General features: G+C 47.7%; 1 protein-coding gene across 1 annotated transcript in view; it reads right to left on the bottom strand.

Annotated features, from left to right (window-relative positions):
* Nucleotides 1–756: 756 nt before the first annotated feature.
* Dnah11 (dynein axonemal heavy chain 11) overlaps nucleotides 757–17,214 on the bottom strand; it is a 326,041-nt gene continuing 309,583 nt past the window's right edge. Inside the window, exons 76-82 of the mRNA XM_051152523.1 lie at nucleotides 14,759–14,878; nucleotides 6,298–6,540; nucleotides 5,111–5,293; nucleotides 4,919–5,034; nucleotides 2,455–2,567; nucleotides 1,974–2,114; nucleotides 757–1,119 (exon numbers count right to left, since the gene is read on the bottom strand). Of these exons, the coding sequence (XP_051008480.1) occupies nucleotides 869–1,119; nucleotides 1,974–2,114; nucleotides 2,455–2,567; nucleotides 4,919–5,034; nucleotides 5,111–5,293; nucleotides 6,298–6,540; nucleotides 14,759–14,878 (1,167 nt within the window). The 3' untranslated portion in view covers nucleotides 757–868. The remainder of the gene's footprint in view (nucleotides 1,120–1,973; nucleotides 2,115–2,454; nucleotides 2,568–4,918; nucleotides 5,035–5,110; nucleotides 5,294–6,297; nucleotides 6,541–14,758; nucleotides 14,879–17,214) is intronic.

Consider the following 17,214-nt stretch of genomic DNA (forward strand, 5'->3'; position numbering starts at 1 on the left):
AGACTTGCCCGTCGGATCCCACGGGACGACGTGTCTACCATTCGTGCCTAGCCTTAGAGCGCAACTTTTCAGACTCTTGTTTTCTAGAATTTACTGGTTTTAATACTATTTAAAAAAAAAAAAAAATGTTTATATGCATACAAGGATTTCTCAGGAAAATAGTAAAGCAGAGAAGTCTGTATAAATCCCGCACAGACCTGTTTTGTTACAGGACATCTGCTGAAGATGTCAAAGCACAGTTTAGATGGGGCAGAGCTAAGGCTCAGGTGAGTTATAAAGAAGGCCTTGTCTAAGTAGCGCTGGCTGGTGGTGGCCAGACCTCCCCGTCACCCCCTGCTTACAGAGGCTGTTGCTTCCTCCGGGGTGATCGTAGCTCGAGCCCCTCTAGATACTCGATTCTGGGCCATTAGAAATTTATATTGAAGAATGCTCCTTCAAGTTACCAAGTGCAATTAACCACACACTGTGAGTAAGGTGTCCTTTTTATTAAAAAGACAACGAAAACAGACACTGGAGGCCTCAGAATGCCTGCCTCTTCCTTCAGGACCTGCCTGGCGCCTGCTGCTTCTACGTTTTTAAAAGTTTTAGAGACTTTCCTCTTTATAGAACCATCACTGCATTTTTTTTTTTAAAGACTTGGGGAAACATAAGGGATATAAGCCATGGTGTTTTGTGTGGGTATTGGGGGAAGCTAAAATCAGCAAGTATACATCCCAGAGAGTCGTTTGTTTGTATGCGTGTAATACCATTATTTCTCCCTCTTCAAAGAATAGTTGTCTTAACAGGTAATGTACGCCCCTGTCACTAAGACGTGCTCCCTGGGTCTGGCTGAGGCAGGAGGAGCCGCCAGTCGCAGCACCAAGCCCGCTTATGCTTCCAGCAGCAGCGCTGCGCCTGCCAGGACCCACTTGGCAGTTTTCTCCTTGCTCCTTAGCCTGAAAGTCCACACGTAGGTGGGGCCTCTCATTTTGGTTTTGTAAACGGGGCACTCATAGGTGTGCTGAGGCGTTTCCTCTCTCTCCACGGGGATGGCTCTGGCAAAGATGACCGGCATCAGGGATGTCAACTCTTTAAGACGGGCATCAGCAAGGGCTCCTGACTGGATGTCCCACCTGGCACCTGTGGTAGAAACAGCAGCTGTGTAACGGTGGCATGTCGGTACCAGTGCTCTGTTGGATGCAATAAATGTTCCACTTTTAATCACGTCGTCATCCATCTGCGGCATCCTTGTGTGCGTAAGACATTTAATAGCTTAACCATCCTTTCCCACTGCACCTCGTGAGCACAAGGTCAGGTCACTCATAACCTCCTACCCAGCCTCGAGACACGTGACCTGTGGCGAGCGCTCCGGCGTGAGTACCCTGCACAGATGAGGGGTCCTCGGCATAAATGCATGAGCAGACACACAGCATCCGGGGGAGAGTAACAGAGAAGATGGACTGAGAGGCTTTAGAAAGTAAGAGGGCAGGGGTGGGGCCGCCAAGATGGCTCAGTGTTCCTGCACTAGTGTGGGAGGTAGAGACAGGAAAGCCACTCTCTCAGGCCAGCCAGCCTGGAGTATGTAGTATGGAGGAAACAGCCCAAGTGACCTGCCTCACAAATGAAGGCGGGAAGAAAGAGCCAAGTCCTGGAAGTTAAAAACGGGGGATGGGGGGTGGGGTGGGAGGGGTGGAGGACGATGACCGATTTTGAATTAATGGGAGTGAAAAGTGGAATGCTATGAGATGCATGTGGGACGTAAGTTCCTGAGGTTTTGATGCCAGCTGGTGACACAAGTGCAGTGTGAGTGCCGCCATCACACCGAAGGGCCTCACAGTCTGGCTCACATCAGACACACACATGCAGCTGGTTACTGTGCTGAAGGGGAAGGAGGAAACCATTGCCAACACAAAGGTGGTCATCGAAGTAGATGCCGAGGGGCGGGGCCAGCTTGTACCTCAGACCGCGCCCCATGCATTCCTTAGCGGACTCACCCTCCAGGTGGAGCCCGTGGAGGTAAGCCCCTTCCCTGGGCGGGTGGCCGTAATCGTCCTTTGTTTTCTTAGTAACATCAATGGTCAGGCACATTCTGTCCAATGGCCACTCGTTTTTCCGAGCCATGGTCTGCATAATTGCTTTGGGAGGAAAAGGAACAGGCGTTAAGGTTTAAAAACAAACAAACCTGTTTATAGGCTGCCATAGGGTATTATGGGTTAGCGTGAGGCAGGACCACTTTGACCCCCTGGTCACAAACTAGGATATACCAGAGCAGCAACTGCCATTTGCTTTTGTGTTGCCTGTGTGTCTTCAATGTGACAGTGACAGACTGTAGCTTTTCCTACACACTGCAGCTGTGCCTGGGGCTCTCTCCTTCCTAGCTGCTACCCCCTCATTTGTAATGACTGGCGAAGAAGAGACTTCTGCCAGGAGTGTGGCTGCCACCAACAGCCATGGCTGCCTTGCTTCCAGGCGTACCTGTTAAGAAGGACTGAGGGTTGAAGAAGCCAGAGAGCCACACGACAGCTGGGAGGGCAAGGTCTTGAGTCCACGTATCCAGCTCCCGGCATCGTAGGAGGAGGTTGTTAAACCTGGTTTATGAGAGGCAGGAGGAAATGAACGTGTGTTTCAGTAAAGTGGATCTCTTCCAGGAAGATGGGGGTAGGGGCTGGTTGTAGGGACTGTGGAGTACACTGGGGTAAGTAGAGGTAGAAAGTCACCTCTGATGACTCACAGGGTAGCACCCTGCACTGTTATTCCCTTGAGAGTTAATACCTGTCACCGTTAGGGGGGGGAAGCAGTGGGCAGCAGGGTGGTGGTTCTTGACACAGCTAGTATCTAGAACCTCCTGGAGATCTGTAGTGGTGGTGTACAAAGGCCTTTGAGCAGCGTTGGTAAACCCGCCATTATGTAGATGTGGTGGGAATGCAGCTGTGTGTCCATCACAGTCACAGTAGCAGAGCTGCTAGGAAAGGTACAGCCAGGAGGAGGAGACAGGGTTTGTCCCACACAGACTTCAAAGAGGAAGACAAAGGCTTCCAATGAAAATATTCAGCCCCCCACATCCTGGCAGAAAAAGTGCTGGTGGTGGTATGCTAAAACAAACAAACAAAAAATGTTAAAGTGAAAAGAAATGTTAAGGTTAAAAAATTGCATGGTGGGAGGACCCTGAAGAGATGGCTCAGCAATTAAAAGCACTTGGCTGCTCTCTCAGAGGACCCAGGTTCAATTCCTAGCATCTACACAACAGTTTACAACCTTGTCTGTGACTCAGTTCTAAAGGATCTGATGCCTTGTGTGTGTGTACATTATTTTTATTTTATGTGCATTGATGTTTTGCCTGCTTGCATGTCTGTGAGGGTATTATATCCTGGAGTTACAGTGTGAGCTGCCATGTGGGTGCTGGGAATTGAACCTGTGTCCTCTGAAAGAGCAGTCTGGTACTCCTAACCACTGAGCCACCTTTCCAGACCTCATCTTGGTTTATATTACATGAAGAAGAAATTCAGAACAAGACAGGAAAGGCAGTTCTGAGCAAACAGTGAGCAATGAAACAGAAGAAAAGATAGATCTAGAAGGCAAAGGTTGGAGCTGGAGGTAGATTGAGAGGTCTTTGGCAAGTGTTGATTTTAGGTTTCCGTTGGGAAGTTTAGTAATTTAAGTTGTAAAGGACCCTCTAATAGCAATGGTACCAAGATAAATGCACAACAAGGAAAACAACTAAGCCAACAAGTTAGAAAGGTTGGAGACAAAGACCCTAGGAAAAAAAGTCACAGAAACCAGCACAAACGTAATAGCAAAAAGCCCAAACTTACCATTAACCATAAAGCGTAAGTAGATGCAAACCCACCGTTTCTGGGAGCATGCTCACAATGCTAAGCTCTGCTGAGGTGGTGCCCACCCTCCTGGGTGGTAACTTGTGTTGTTTGGGGTCACTTAACTGTCCTGCCCCTGGCTTGATCCATCTAGAGTCACCTGGGAAGTGGGCACCAGATGACAACTTGCCTAGTGGGGACTGGCCTGTGGACACGCCTATTGGGCACTTTGTGTAAATGGTGTATGAGCTGAGTGACCCTTGCAAGTTACTGGTCATCTCAAGCTCCTGTCACTGAGGCTTTCTTCAAATGATGGGCGGTGCCTGGGACCATGAGCTAAAGCAAACCGACCTTTCCTCCCTCTCACAATAGAAGAAGAAGCGAAGACAGGCAGGGTCACAGTATGCTGTCCCTTGGAATTCTAATGGCACCTTCCAGATTGATTCTGATTTCAGGAGGGAAACAAAATACAGGACAAAGAACTTGAGCATGGAAAAGGAATAGACAGTCATGTGATATTTTATAAATCTTCTACCAAGGCCACAGAACAACTGGGGATAACACATCAACCTCCAAACGCTTTCGGTTTCTGCCTCTGGCTGTCTAAAGTCATCTATGAGTGCATTAGTAATTATTGGTTTGGAAAATAAAGGGAATAAAAGGCCTGCAGGCAAACTCAAGTAGGTTCTAGGAATTTTTTTTTTTTTTAAATTTTTTGGTTTTTTGAGACAGGGTTTCTCTATAGCCTTGACTGTCCTAGACTCGCTTCGTAGACCAGGCTGGCCTCGAACTCTCAGCGATCTGCCTGCCTCTGCCTCCTGAGTGCTGTGATTACAGGCGTGCACCACCATGCCTGGCTATAACTTTTAAATAATTAGGACATTTTACTTTTTTTTCTCCCAGATGAAAAAGACCGGAAGATAGGTGTTTTGTCAAAGAGCAGTTGACTAAAAAGAGAGAGAGGAATTGAATCTGGGTCTTCCCTAACTGAACCAAGTTGCTTTTGGAGCAAAGTACTAGAGGAACTCAAGTTGAATTGGTGGTAGAGTTAGCAATGGCCGTGGAGCAGGGTTCTCGGAGAAAATGGCGTGGGTGTTGAGCCCCTGCTAATGTTCACAGGTGCTTACCACTGCGCCAGGCCGTAAGTGGATGGGTAAGCCAGTTTCTTCCAAGTGTCCGGGATGCGGTCATAACTCAGGGCAGACAGCTGGGCTTCCATGTCAGGAGATAATGTCAGCTCTCCCTGGCACAGAGGAGAAAGGCCACCATGAGCACCGTGCAGTGTGGTGAAGCCCCACCTGTCCCACGTGGACGGTCACCTTCAAACCAAGGTCTAACTGTTGAAGTGACGCACGGATCTCGCGCATGAGAGAGTTCATCCTCTCGCACTCCTGAAAGCAAACGAGGACATACGGGCCTCTGTCTGGGCTCTTCTGCGCTATCTCTGCCATGTTGAACTCCTCTGGAAGTCTCTCCAGAATGTCATCCAAGATACTCTTAACCTAAACACACACACACACAAAGACTTTGTTACGGGCGACTGGCGGTGTGAATGAAAATGGCGCCCACAGGCTCGTAGGGAGTGGGTCTATTAGGAGATGCCTGCAGCTGCCGGGGTCAGTTGTCAGAGCTGCAGCAGCAGCCCCAGTCATGTCCCTCTGTCAGATCCTGCTGTAGTCAGCTTCAAGGAGTATAAGAATTACCAACTAGGTGACATCTGTGGCCTTTCTAGAGGCCTTTGAGCATGAGCTGGTGCTATGGCCTCTCACCTGGCACACCCTGAAATTCTTGGAGCAGTAGATAGTTCAAAACCAAAGACCAAGGCTTCAGTCTGTATTTCTTCCCTTGAAGAAATACATGATTATTATTTCATATATGTAGAATTCATTATTTCATATATATAGATCCAGAGGCCATCTGCATGAGAAAAGGGGCTCATACCGAGCTGAGGAACAAAAAGCTAGAAGCGCTAAGAGACAGCTTATCCCTATCAGAGTGAAGGAGGCAGAGTGGCTGGGCCTCTGCGATCCAGCTGTCCCATTTCTGAGCACAGTGAACGTCAGATCAGCTCCTTTGGACGTCAGTGTTTGTGTGGATGGTCGTGGCTATGATACAATGGTAAAACAATACCAAAAGCCACTTAAGACATCCACCCACCATAGAATAAAAACTATATTCCTATGATAGAACACAAAACAAGAGTGAGCCGTTGGTGTCTAAACAACAGGTGAGCCTCAGATCTCCTGTGGAGTCAAAGGAGCCTGAGGGTGAGTACCATAAAACCAGTCCATGCGTGATGACAGAGGTGAGGACGTGGGTTACCATTCGTTGGGGAGCAAGAGGACCTCTTTCAGGAGTATGAGTATTCTGGGCAGCTGAAAATGTTCTGCACCTTGACCTGGGTGGCAGCTACCTGGCTGTTGGCATAGGTAGAGCTTAAGAAACAGTACCTGAGCTTAGTGCACGTCCCTTCAAAGGACGTAGGAGAACAGGAAAGGCCCCCTACCTTGTCTTCCGTGGACTGACCCCGGTCCTCGCTGCTCACTGCATTTCTGGGTTGCATCTCCAGTAGAGTTCTGAAGAGTGTGTTGGACATCACCGTCAGGACCTCTGTTTCAGCGTTGGGATGCAGACCATACAGTGCCGGGCTCTCTGGAGGCAACGTGTCCTCTATGTACTGGTGGTAACCAGAGTAGTCTAGGTACGGCGGGGCTGCGAATCCCGGGGCCAGCATGAGTTCACCGTCAATCTTCAAGCACAGAGAGACAGCACCAGTCATTCCCAAGGGCATCTTCACTTCCCGGACACACAACGCTAGCAAAAAGTCCCACTTTGATGCTCTATGGGTGCCAGACTTCAGAGTGCTTCATGCTCAACACTGAGCTCGTGGTTAGCACACCAGGCTGACCTCTGAGCAAAGGTAGCTGCACTGTGCTCGGGGCAGTGTGGTGATGCTCCATCGCTACCTATAGACAGTGGTGCAGGCTTCAACTTACTGGTTCTCAAGTATCCCTGTCTCCCAAAGAAGAGATCAAGATGCCTGGTCCTTAAGTTCCCCAGGTAGGTGTTTTGAATTTAAACTTAATTCAGGAATCAGTAATGCTAGTATACATTTTTCTGATATTATGATATAAAATGCTCTCCTGTGCTCGTTTCTTAAAAGGTTTGGTCCTCAGCTGATACATGATTTTGGAAAGTTCTGGAAACTCTAGGGTGTGTGGCTCAGTTGGAGGAAGTAAGTAGGTCACTCCTGAAGAGTGTGTCCCTCCTTCCGCCTGACCGCATACAGCCTATCAGGTCTCATCAGGATAGCCTGTATCCCCTTCCACTGTGTGCCCACAGGGCCTCCCACCAAGGGGGGAGTGATCAAATCCTGGGCACCAGAGTTCATGTCAGGTAGTCCTCAGCCCACCCCACCTCCCCAATTGTAGGAAACGACCTGTCCTTGTCAGAGGTCTAGGGGAGGGGAAGAGGGCAGAGGAGGGAGGGAGGGAGGGTGCCAAAGGGAAGATAAAAGCGAGGGGATAACAATCGAGATATAATGTGAATATAATAAAAATGATAGTGAATAAAAAAACAAAACCAGTGTGCCCCCTGCTCCGCTCTCCTCTCTGTCTCTGCTTTCTGTGAGGGGAACTGCTTCCCTCTGCCACACCCCTCCTCACAGTGGAACCAGTTCACCACGGAGTCTCGCTTCCTCCCTTACGTTGTCCTGTCACAGCAGTGGGAAGCCAACATGTGGACTGTAATATACCTCACACAGTGCCGCCTCGTGCCATGGGAAACATACGAGAGGTTGGGATGGCTCCTGTTTTATTGGTCGTTTATCCAGGACCTTTGGCCCCACAGGGCAATTACTAACCTTAGCCCATCTACTTCACTGGGGCCTGAGGAAGGGTAAGCACTCCACAGAGAGGGCTGTTCCCACAAAACTAAGGTGAGCAGAAATAACAGATCTATAGATGAGAAAGTAATCTTGACAATAAAACCAAAGAATTCATGTCCGAGTCTGTCCAGTGAGTCAAGTGCTTAGAGGATTCTACGGCTTTATTTCACATTTCTCTCCAGATGGTTTCTTTCAGGTCTCAGACACCATTAACGCCTCCTGATTTTCCTAGTCTCATGCACCTTGAATTCTGTCTACACATATATTTAAGTGTACAAGGGAATGCCATTTTAAAAAAATCATTACCCAATACAGCTACTTTTTGCCTACGCCTGGTAAATCGTTTTCTGAAAAATCTAACTTATACCGTGTGTCTTTAGCCACGTCTCCTCCCTGTTGCCTGGAGAGAGTTTCGTTTTAATCACACAATAATCTGGGCTGATCACCCGATACAAAACACCTTGGAAATAGATCTTCATAGGAACTCGAGGCGATGAGACAGCTGTGATTTTCCACACTGTTGTGTCCTGTGTCTGAGTGGTCTGGGTCACAGCATAAAGCTCCTGTGAGTGTGAGAGGGATCTCCATGCTGCCTCTGAGCTCCAGGGCATCTCTGGTGTTCGAGTCAGCATGAAACAGCCCTGTCTTCTCCCAGGCAGAGGCCCACGCCCCTGGAAATCTTGCTCTATGCCTTGGTGTTGGAGACTGGAAAATTCACAGCCGCCACAGCCAGGCTGTCACCGTGACATCCATTTTACTGAAGAAGGTTGAAGCAAACACTATTATTTATTTATTTGAGAGGTTGCTTTTTAAAAATTCTTTTTAGATAAGGTCTTGCTAAGTAGCCTCTAACTCATATACCTGTCTCTGCCTCCCAAGCACTGGAATTGCAGGCATGCACCATTACGGCTGGTAAGCCTGACATTTCTTAAGGCCACTACCAAGCCATTAAGGATGCTAAGTGATGCCCCTTTCCTTAGTTTGCTGCTGTCCTTTGCTTTGCAACTTGACCCACATGAAAACCGTATCCCCTAGTCTGTAAAGAGACAACTGTGCTATCTCCCAGCAAAGCACATAGGACTTTCCAGCCCACTGGCACTGCCCAGCTGCACTCAAATGTCCAAAGCCCTGCAGATTTGGTTTTCTGCATTGGGATTTTCTGAAGGGTAAATAGTATTGCAGTTTTTGCGAGTTCCTTCATCTTCCTGTCAGTATGAATGGAAAAAAAAGCAAGCCCTTACTTGTAGAGAACCAAGTTCTGTTTGGATATGTTTACTCTAACTTTGGCTTACTTCTTTTTCTTTTGGTTAGCTTACCTGTCTGAACATATGTGTACACAGGTGTGTGGGCATGCTTGGTTGCCTGAAGAGGACATTGGGTGTCCTGTCACTCTGCCTATTCTTTGATATAGGGTCTTTCCCTGAAACTGGGCTCATGTCTATGCTGGACTACAGGCTCAAGACCAAGGACCCCGTCCTGCACCCTGCTTTGCAAGTCTGGAGTTATAGGCATTTCTTAGTTTCTTAGGTCCTGGCATCTGAATTCCAGTTCTCAAGATGCAGAGCAAGCACCCCTAACCACTGGAGCCACCTCTGAATCTGCCTTTCCACTGAAGGGCTACTGGAAAAACCTGCTTCCCGTTGAGGGGCCCTAACTAGTTCTCCACAGTAAGGACTCTCTCTCTCTCTCTCTCTCTCTCTCTCTCTCTCTCTCTCCTCTCTCTCTCTCTTCAAGTGGAGGGCTATTTGGGAAGGTGTTTTAAATTATCAAGGAATTAGCCTCTTCTCAACAGACTATTTCTCCTAAGAAAATAAAAAATGACCAATGAACACATGACAAGATGCTCAGTATCTTTGGGAACATGACACAGTTTCATCCTATCAAAATAACTAGGGCAGAGAATGTGGACTGTAGCAGTTTTAGAGTGGAGGTAAGGAAAACAGAACCTCTATGCACTGGTAGAAACAGCTCTGTGGTTTCTCCAAGCAATAACCAGTTACCACCTGACCCGACAATCTTACTCCCCCGCTAAGCTGCACGAGGCCACACAAAACCCCTATGCTGAACTGCCCGGCAACAGTCCACGCCAGGAGTTGGCTGATTGTATCTCATTAAAATTTCAAGGACCAAGGGAATTGTGCACAGACAAATCAGACCTCCACATCATGAGGCTGTCACCAGGGACCCGAATTCATCTTTGCAGGAATCAGACAGGACATGTGCAGGTATCGGAAGCTGGGAAAACCAGTAACTGCCAATTGTGCTGGCTCAATGGGCTATTGTTCTTTTCATACTGTGTTTCCTGGAACTCAATAAAAAACCAGCCTCTTGCCTGCTTCTCCTGACAGTCTTAGCAATGACTAAGAGTCCCTAACCCAGAGCAAGTCTAAACAAACACATTGGCTCATGGCCTTTTGGGTCCCAAAATGCAATGGCTGAGTGCTGTCTGGAGCTTCAGAAATTACTCCAATCTGAAGCTCATTGTCAGAGTTTTTCCTTAGAGCTGGAAAACATCCTTGTAGTTTTCTCAATAAGGTAGTTTACAAATAGCCCGAAGCATGGCGGTATCCTGTATGAAGCTGGACCCTGGCATTGAGTAACAGAACTAGACTTCTGCTGTCCTGGCTCATCCCCCGTTCGCAGAGCACACACAAGTAACAGAACTAGAACTCTGCTGTCCTGGCTCATCTCCCGTTCACAGAGCACACACAAGTGCAGACACACCTCCTCACTGCTAAGGTGACCTCTGTGCCAACTACAAGCGGATCCGCACTCCAGCCAGCACAGTGCAGCAAAGTCCACTCCTCGCCAGCTCTGAGAGCGTTCTTATGTTGTTCATGCAAGGTGCTCATACCTGCTCTTCAAGTCTGTAGTGGACAGAGCTAACACACATCACCTGTGTGGTGCCGACTGGCCGCCACTGTGGCGCAGGTGCCTAATGAACACTTTCAGTTCCTATCTTCAGATAGTTGTACACTGGAGCTAGAGACATGGCTCGGTGGTGAAGAGCACTGGCTGCTCTTTCAGAGGACCTGGGTTCAATTCCTAGCACCCACATAGCAAATTACAATTGTCTGTAACTCCAGTCTTAGGGGACCCAACACCCTCTCCTGGCTTCCACAGCCACCTCATGCATGTGTTGGTGTGTAGGCATAAATGCAAACAAAATATCCGTACTCATAAAAATAAACAAAAAACAGTTTTTCAGAATAGTGCATAGTCAAGCAAGAAATACATGTTTCAAAAATATGTGCATCATGGTAAAGAGATTTCCCCACTTAGAAGCACATAGTAGCCAGTGCTTCTAGCATCGTATCAGTGTTTAACATGACAATAAACTCTTGAGTTGGTGATTCTTGTTTCATAGTTGATAAGACCACTGCTCAGAGGTGCTCAGTGATAAGTCAGGCTCTACAGTAAACATGAGTGTGAATTTGAGCCCCCGGGGTTTGCTCTTCTACTTTAAGCCTGGATTCCTGATTATTATCTATGTCATGCAAATAGCAGGCACTAGATAACAGCTTTCAAGTGATGCGGTGGTGCCTCCTCTCCCAAAAGCAGCACGCTGTATTCATTACCTGGCACTGCCAACTCAAAGGCTCTTTACAGTGCCTTCCCATTAGAGGGCTCATTTTATCTAAGGAGGAGCTCATCTTTCTGACACTAAGACATCAGCAAGAGGAATGCACATCTTCTGAAAACAGTGGCACTTTCAAGCCAGTTCATTCATGGGTCGCTTTTTGATCACGTTCCAAAGTAGCAACTATTAACTTCTTCATGCATTTAGTAGCTGATGTGAGGAGGGGCAGGAAGATGCCCTGCACATGCTGAGGTGAAAGGTCACCTTAACAGCTTGCTCAGGAAACATTTGCGTGGGAACAAAGTAACGGGGAGTGCGTAGCTTCTGACCTTAGGTCAGCAAGTGCATCCATTTCCCCTGGTGAGAGAACGGTAGCACGGCCCAGCGACAATCTCCACACCTGAGAATCCTGTCAGATCTGTAGGGAAGGAAGGCCGCTTACACATCTAATGGGCTCTCACACACCAGCAGTGCCCCTTGGGTTTTGTTGCCTGTATTTATTTTACAGTCATCTGAGTGGAAGTTCAGCGTTGTGAAGGTTAATGAACTATTTCTCAGACCCTAGTATTTCCACCCTTCGCAACAGGCCAGAGGCAGAGGAGGGGCCAACCCTGAGCTTCCTGCTCTGCCCCTTGCCTCTGAAGGTGGTTCTGGAGCACCACATCTCCATGGTAACTTGCACCCAGACCCCTTCTAAGGAGCAATGTCCAACGGCTCTGAATTGGAAGTTATCTTTCTGATGTGGGAAATTCTGCTCATTAGGAGAGAGAAAGACTGAATCAAAGGCGGACGCAGGATGGTCACAGAACAGAAAGCTGTACTTTTCTTTTTTGCTGTCCTCACATTCGTCAATACTATTTAAAGCAGTAAAGCCAGTCGGTACCGGTTACAGCACTGGCCTGGACTCTGACTCACTGTTCTTGACACAGATAGACGGGTAGTCTAGTCTGCACAAGGCTTCTCTGGGAAGCTTTCAGAAGAGCCATGAATAGAAGCCTGCTCAAATGACCAGAGCCAAACCCACACAACAATCTTCTGGAGCTGTTCTAAAGCAAGTGTGCGTCTGTGACATGTTCAGATGGATTTAGATGGGTTAGGGTGCTATGGTCAGGCATTACTCTTCCAAGGCCCCTGGGAATGAAGGCTTTGCCACTAGTCCATGGCTCTCTTGGGAGACGGTAGAACCTTAGGGGGTTGGAGCCCAGTGAAAGGAAATGAGATCATTATGGGCATGTCCTTGATGGGGACACTAGGACCCTGACCTCTCTTTTCCCCCTCTCTCCTGCCAGGAAGCAAGCAGACCTCCTAAGGCATGTGTTCCTATATTCATGTACTGAGGCACCACTCGCTCAGCCAAGGACTATAATTTCTTGAACCATGGGCCAGGATAAAACATCTCCCCACCTTTAAGTGGTTCATCTCCGGTGTCTGGTCAGGACAATGTGAAACTGAATAATGCCAGCATCTGAGTTTTCAAGCAATAACTAGGAAGTGGCTCTGGTGGTTCCAATGGCTCCTCCAGGCTCATGTGTTTGAACACTTGATCTCTACTTGTAGCTGTGTGGAGAGCATTAGGAGGTTCCCTTGTTGGAGAAGTGTGTCACAGGCAGGCTGGAGGAGTGTGTTGTCACAGGCAGGCTGGAGGAGTGTGTTGTCACAGGCAGGCTGGAGGAGTGTGTTGTTACAGGCGGGCTGGAGGAGTGTGTCACAGGCAGGCTGGAGGAGTGTGTCACAGGCAGGCTGGAGGAGTGTGTTGTTACAGACAGGCTGGAGGAGTGTGTTGTTACTGGGGCAGACTGTGAGGTTTCATAAGAGTGGTGCCATTTTGATTGAGTTCTCCTCACTCTTGCTTCTGGATTAGTGTGCGAGCTCGTGGCTGTCCCTGCTGCCATGCCTTCCCTCTGCCAACATGGACTCTAACCCTGTGAAACTAAACTCAGCTGAATGTTTTCTTTTCTGTGTCTTGGTCATGATGTTTTGTCACAGCAAACTTGAGCCACATTTGAGAGCAAGGGAGCACAAGCAGAGTCACACCTCAGCTTCTATAGGACAGGAACCGAGAACCAAGCACGTTCACCAGAAACCACAGCCGGGTCTACAACCATTTGGCATAGACACGGGTACTTCTATGAGAAGCAAGGAGCTCTTTGGTCCTAAAATTTTGCCAGTGATAACCTACAACTTCCTCACAGAAGCAACAAGGATCGGTGTGTTTTCTTTTATTTTTAAAACTGAGCTACGCTGTTCTGTTATCACACATGGAACAACAGGAACTCCATAGTCCGACAGTGTAATAACCTCTTTTTTGTTGTTTCTTGTTTTGTTTTTGTTTTTCAAGACAGAGTTTCTCTGTGTTGTAGCCCTGCCAATCCTGGAACACTCTATAGAGCAGACGGGGCTTGAAATCACAGAAATCCACCTGCCTTTGCCTCCCTAGTGCTGGGATTACAGGCATGTTACTGATTAAAGGCGTGTGCCACCACCACCTGTTAATACTCTCATTTTTAAAAAGATTGTAATTTTAATTATTTGTGTGTTTCTGTGTGGAGGGATGTCCAGGTGAACATGGTTGGGGAGGCTAGCAGAGAGTGTCCAATCCCCTGGAACTCAGAGCTGTTCTGAGCCACCTGACTTCGGTGCTAGAGACAGAAGTCAGATCTTCGGCAAGACCAGCCCATGCTTCTAACCTCTGAGCCATCTCTTCAGCCTTTTTTTTTTTTTTTTCTCACAGTTTGCTTGAAGCAAAACCCAAGTAAGTTCATCACATCAAGCATGGTTCATATTCTCATTGTTTTACTGTAGTAATAGATATTATTTTATGTTAAATTGAAAAATTGTAACTATGTAGTTATGAAATATGTGAGATGTTTTTGTTACATTTATTTAGGGCGTGTGCATATGTGTTGTGTGCGTGTGCCCATGTGCACATACGTGCAGCAATGTGCATGTGGAAGCTCAGACAACTCGTTAGAGTTGGTTCTTTTCTTCCAACATGTGAGATCCAGGGATTGGACTCAGCTGGTCAGGATTATCAGCAAGCCATCTCAGCCCCCAGTGGGGTTTACCTGGCCTCGGTCCAGCCAGTGAGCCTGTCACCTCAACAGACTTAAGTGCCGTAGATTCTCTGAACATACATCTAGTAATCTAATAATGGTACTGATAAAAATTTAGGATATTTTATGATTTATGCAGGAGGCAAAACAACAAAACAGGTAGTGAAATGAATCCTGGGTGAAATCACAGGGTTTATACTTTGGTGTAGTTCACGGCCACACACATTGAGAGGTCTAGGTCTGTACAATGGGGAAACAGTGTCATCTCAGCTCAGGGATGACGGTGCAGGAGCCTACATTTAACAACTTCCCGAACCCCCAAAAGGAATGGAGACTACATGCACAGAGAGGACAATATCCTTAGGAACATTTAAAAATCATATATATATATATATATATGTCATAAAATAATCTGAAAAATTCTTATCAGTGGAATAAAATGTCTTACCAGAGTTGGATTCAAGAATTCCTCTAGATACACCCGGCATAGTTTACGATCCCAGGGGTCTGTGATGTGGCCCCCATACATGATCTCCCCAAAGAGGTAACGGAGGTCTTCCCATGGGACCTGGGGAAAAAAACACAGATCTTACAGTTTCCATTCCCATTGTTGTGGCAAAATACTTGGACAAAAGCGACTTGGTGAGGGGGGGTTGAGCCGCTGCACAATTTCAAGTAAAGCCCGTCATTTTGGGTAAGACAAGACGGCAGGTGCTTGAAGCCCCTGACCATGCCATGTCCACAGTTGAAATGTGGCTGTGCGGATGGATACTCAACTTCCTCTGCCCATTATACAGCCCAGGGCCTGGCCCACGGAACAGTGCTGCTGCCCACACTCAGGGCGCATCTTCCCAGCTCAATTAGCCCAGCTGTGGTAATTCCCCAAAGACACACTCACAGGCCAACTTGACTAAATGGCTCCTCACAGAGACTCCATCCCAGGTGATTCCACATTGTGTCAAGCTGACAATTAAAACTCACCTTTGCACACACAAATGCTCACTTCCAGGCCTAGAACATCTGCCCTCGCTTGGCCGGCCAGGGATGCAAGCCCCTCTAGCCCAACAGACTGCCATGGCCTTGCCAGCCAGGGCTAAAAGCACATGTCTAAGCTTTCGGGTAGAGCTTCTTGGGAGAATTGTTTTCAGTGTAGTCTAACAAATTGGACAAAAGCTCAGCAAGGCCACAGTTTAGTACAGATTTTAGGGGGAATGGAGCTATCCTCGGAACAGGACAGTTGTCTATTGGAATTTCATCCAAAACTCCTGACATGTCGCTTCCGAGCACCTTCAACTTTTACCTGCTCTCACCACCTGCTGTTATGAAACACTGGCCAAAACCAGCTTGGGGGAAGAAAGGGTTTGTTAGGCCCGCAGGTTACCCTCCATCACAGAGGGGCAGGAACCAAAGCAAAAGTCACGGGGGAAGGCTGCTTATTTGCTTGCTCAGCTAGCTTTTGTGTGTAGTCCAGACCGACCTGCGTAGGATTGGCTCCACCCACAGGAGGCTGAATCCCCACCATCAATTACCAGTTAAGGAGATGTCTCCCAGGCACACCCACAGTTCAACCAGACATGAAGGAGGCAGCTCCTGAGGTGAGGTTCCCTCTTCTCAGCTCTGCACAGTTGACACCTGCCTCCCAAGACTTAGCATCACCTCATCTAAAGCCTTTATTACGTGACTCAGAAAAATAAACTGTCAGGCAGATCATTTGTATTTGAAGTCTATTTGATTGCTGTCACTTTCTCAAAGCCTGGGAGGCAAATGTCTTTTCCAGACTCAGGTTCCGTGACAGCCTGACTGGGCACAAGACTGTTCAGAGGGCAGTAACTGGTGCGCAATGTTTTAGTCGGGAAACCGGTGTATCTCCTTCTTCGCTGGCTCCACAGAGTTCAAACCTCTCTCTGCTACCCTTTCGCTTCCTCTGGGTTTGCAAAACATGCCAGTTTGGGATGAAGCCTTTCTATACAGGAACCTTTGTGCCCCCAGTGGCAGTCTATTGCTTCCCAACAGTTCAAGTAAAATCGTAATTACAGCCTTCCTGTGGCGTGATGTGACAGAACAGAAAAAGTGGAGTTGCGGAGGCCACTCCCGGGCACTTGCTACACGCGCATGTGAATTTGAAGAAATGAGCCTGAACTGTGCCTTTCTCTTAAGCTTGTTTGATATGAATGAGAAATGAGGGAAGTAGGGTAAACTGTGGAACACTCTCTCCCGCTCCACACACACCTCGTACGGAGCAGAACTGGGTAGAAGCAGACTTAACTGCATTTCCCATCTGGATTGAATTAATGCCCTCCATGTCAGTAGTCAATATGTATTTCCCTCATAATTTTAATCAGCTAGGTCTGTTCTTATTTTCGAGTATTGATTCTTTCTCCTATGCATTGATTCTTTCTCCTAAGCCTAATCTTTGGTTTTTAAAAATCTATCGTGTGGGGTGTGTTATACCTAGGTGTGTGCAGTTTGCATGTTCACATGTGGCAACCAGAGGCTGACATCAGGCGTCCTCAACCACTTACCACACTGTTGTTTGTTTGTTTGTTGTTGTTTGAAGCCAGGGACTCTCACTTAGCTCAATAATTGGCTGGCTAAAGGAGTTTTAGACATCGACCTGGCCTGCCTCTCCAGCACTGTGACCACAGCGTGTGCTTCCACATGTAGCTTTTTATGCCTATGCTGGGAAGTGAACTTGGGCTAGTGGTCGAGCTGTCTCCTGAACCCCTAACCTCTGTCTTTTAATACTTCTTGTAAATGCTGTAGTGGCTAGGATGGGAAATGTCCCTCATGGTCTCTCGCATTGGACTTGACGTCCAGTTGGGGGCGCTCGCTGTCTGTCAGAGGAGGGTTAGCCCTGCTGGAGGGGTGGACCGCTCCAGGCGGCTTCTCTGTTTTATGCTTATG

This window comes from Acomys russatus, chromosome 1, assembly GCF_903995435.1.
Source record: "Acomys russatus chromosome 1, mAcoRus1.1, whole genome shotgun sequence".
In the NCBI taxonomy this organism is placed as follows: Eukaryota; Metazoa; Chordata; class Mammalia; order Rodentia; family Muridae; genus Acomys; species Acomys russatus.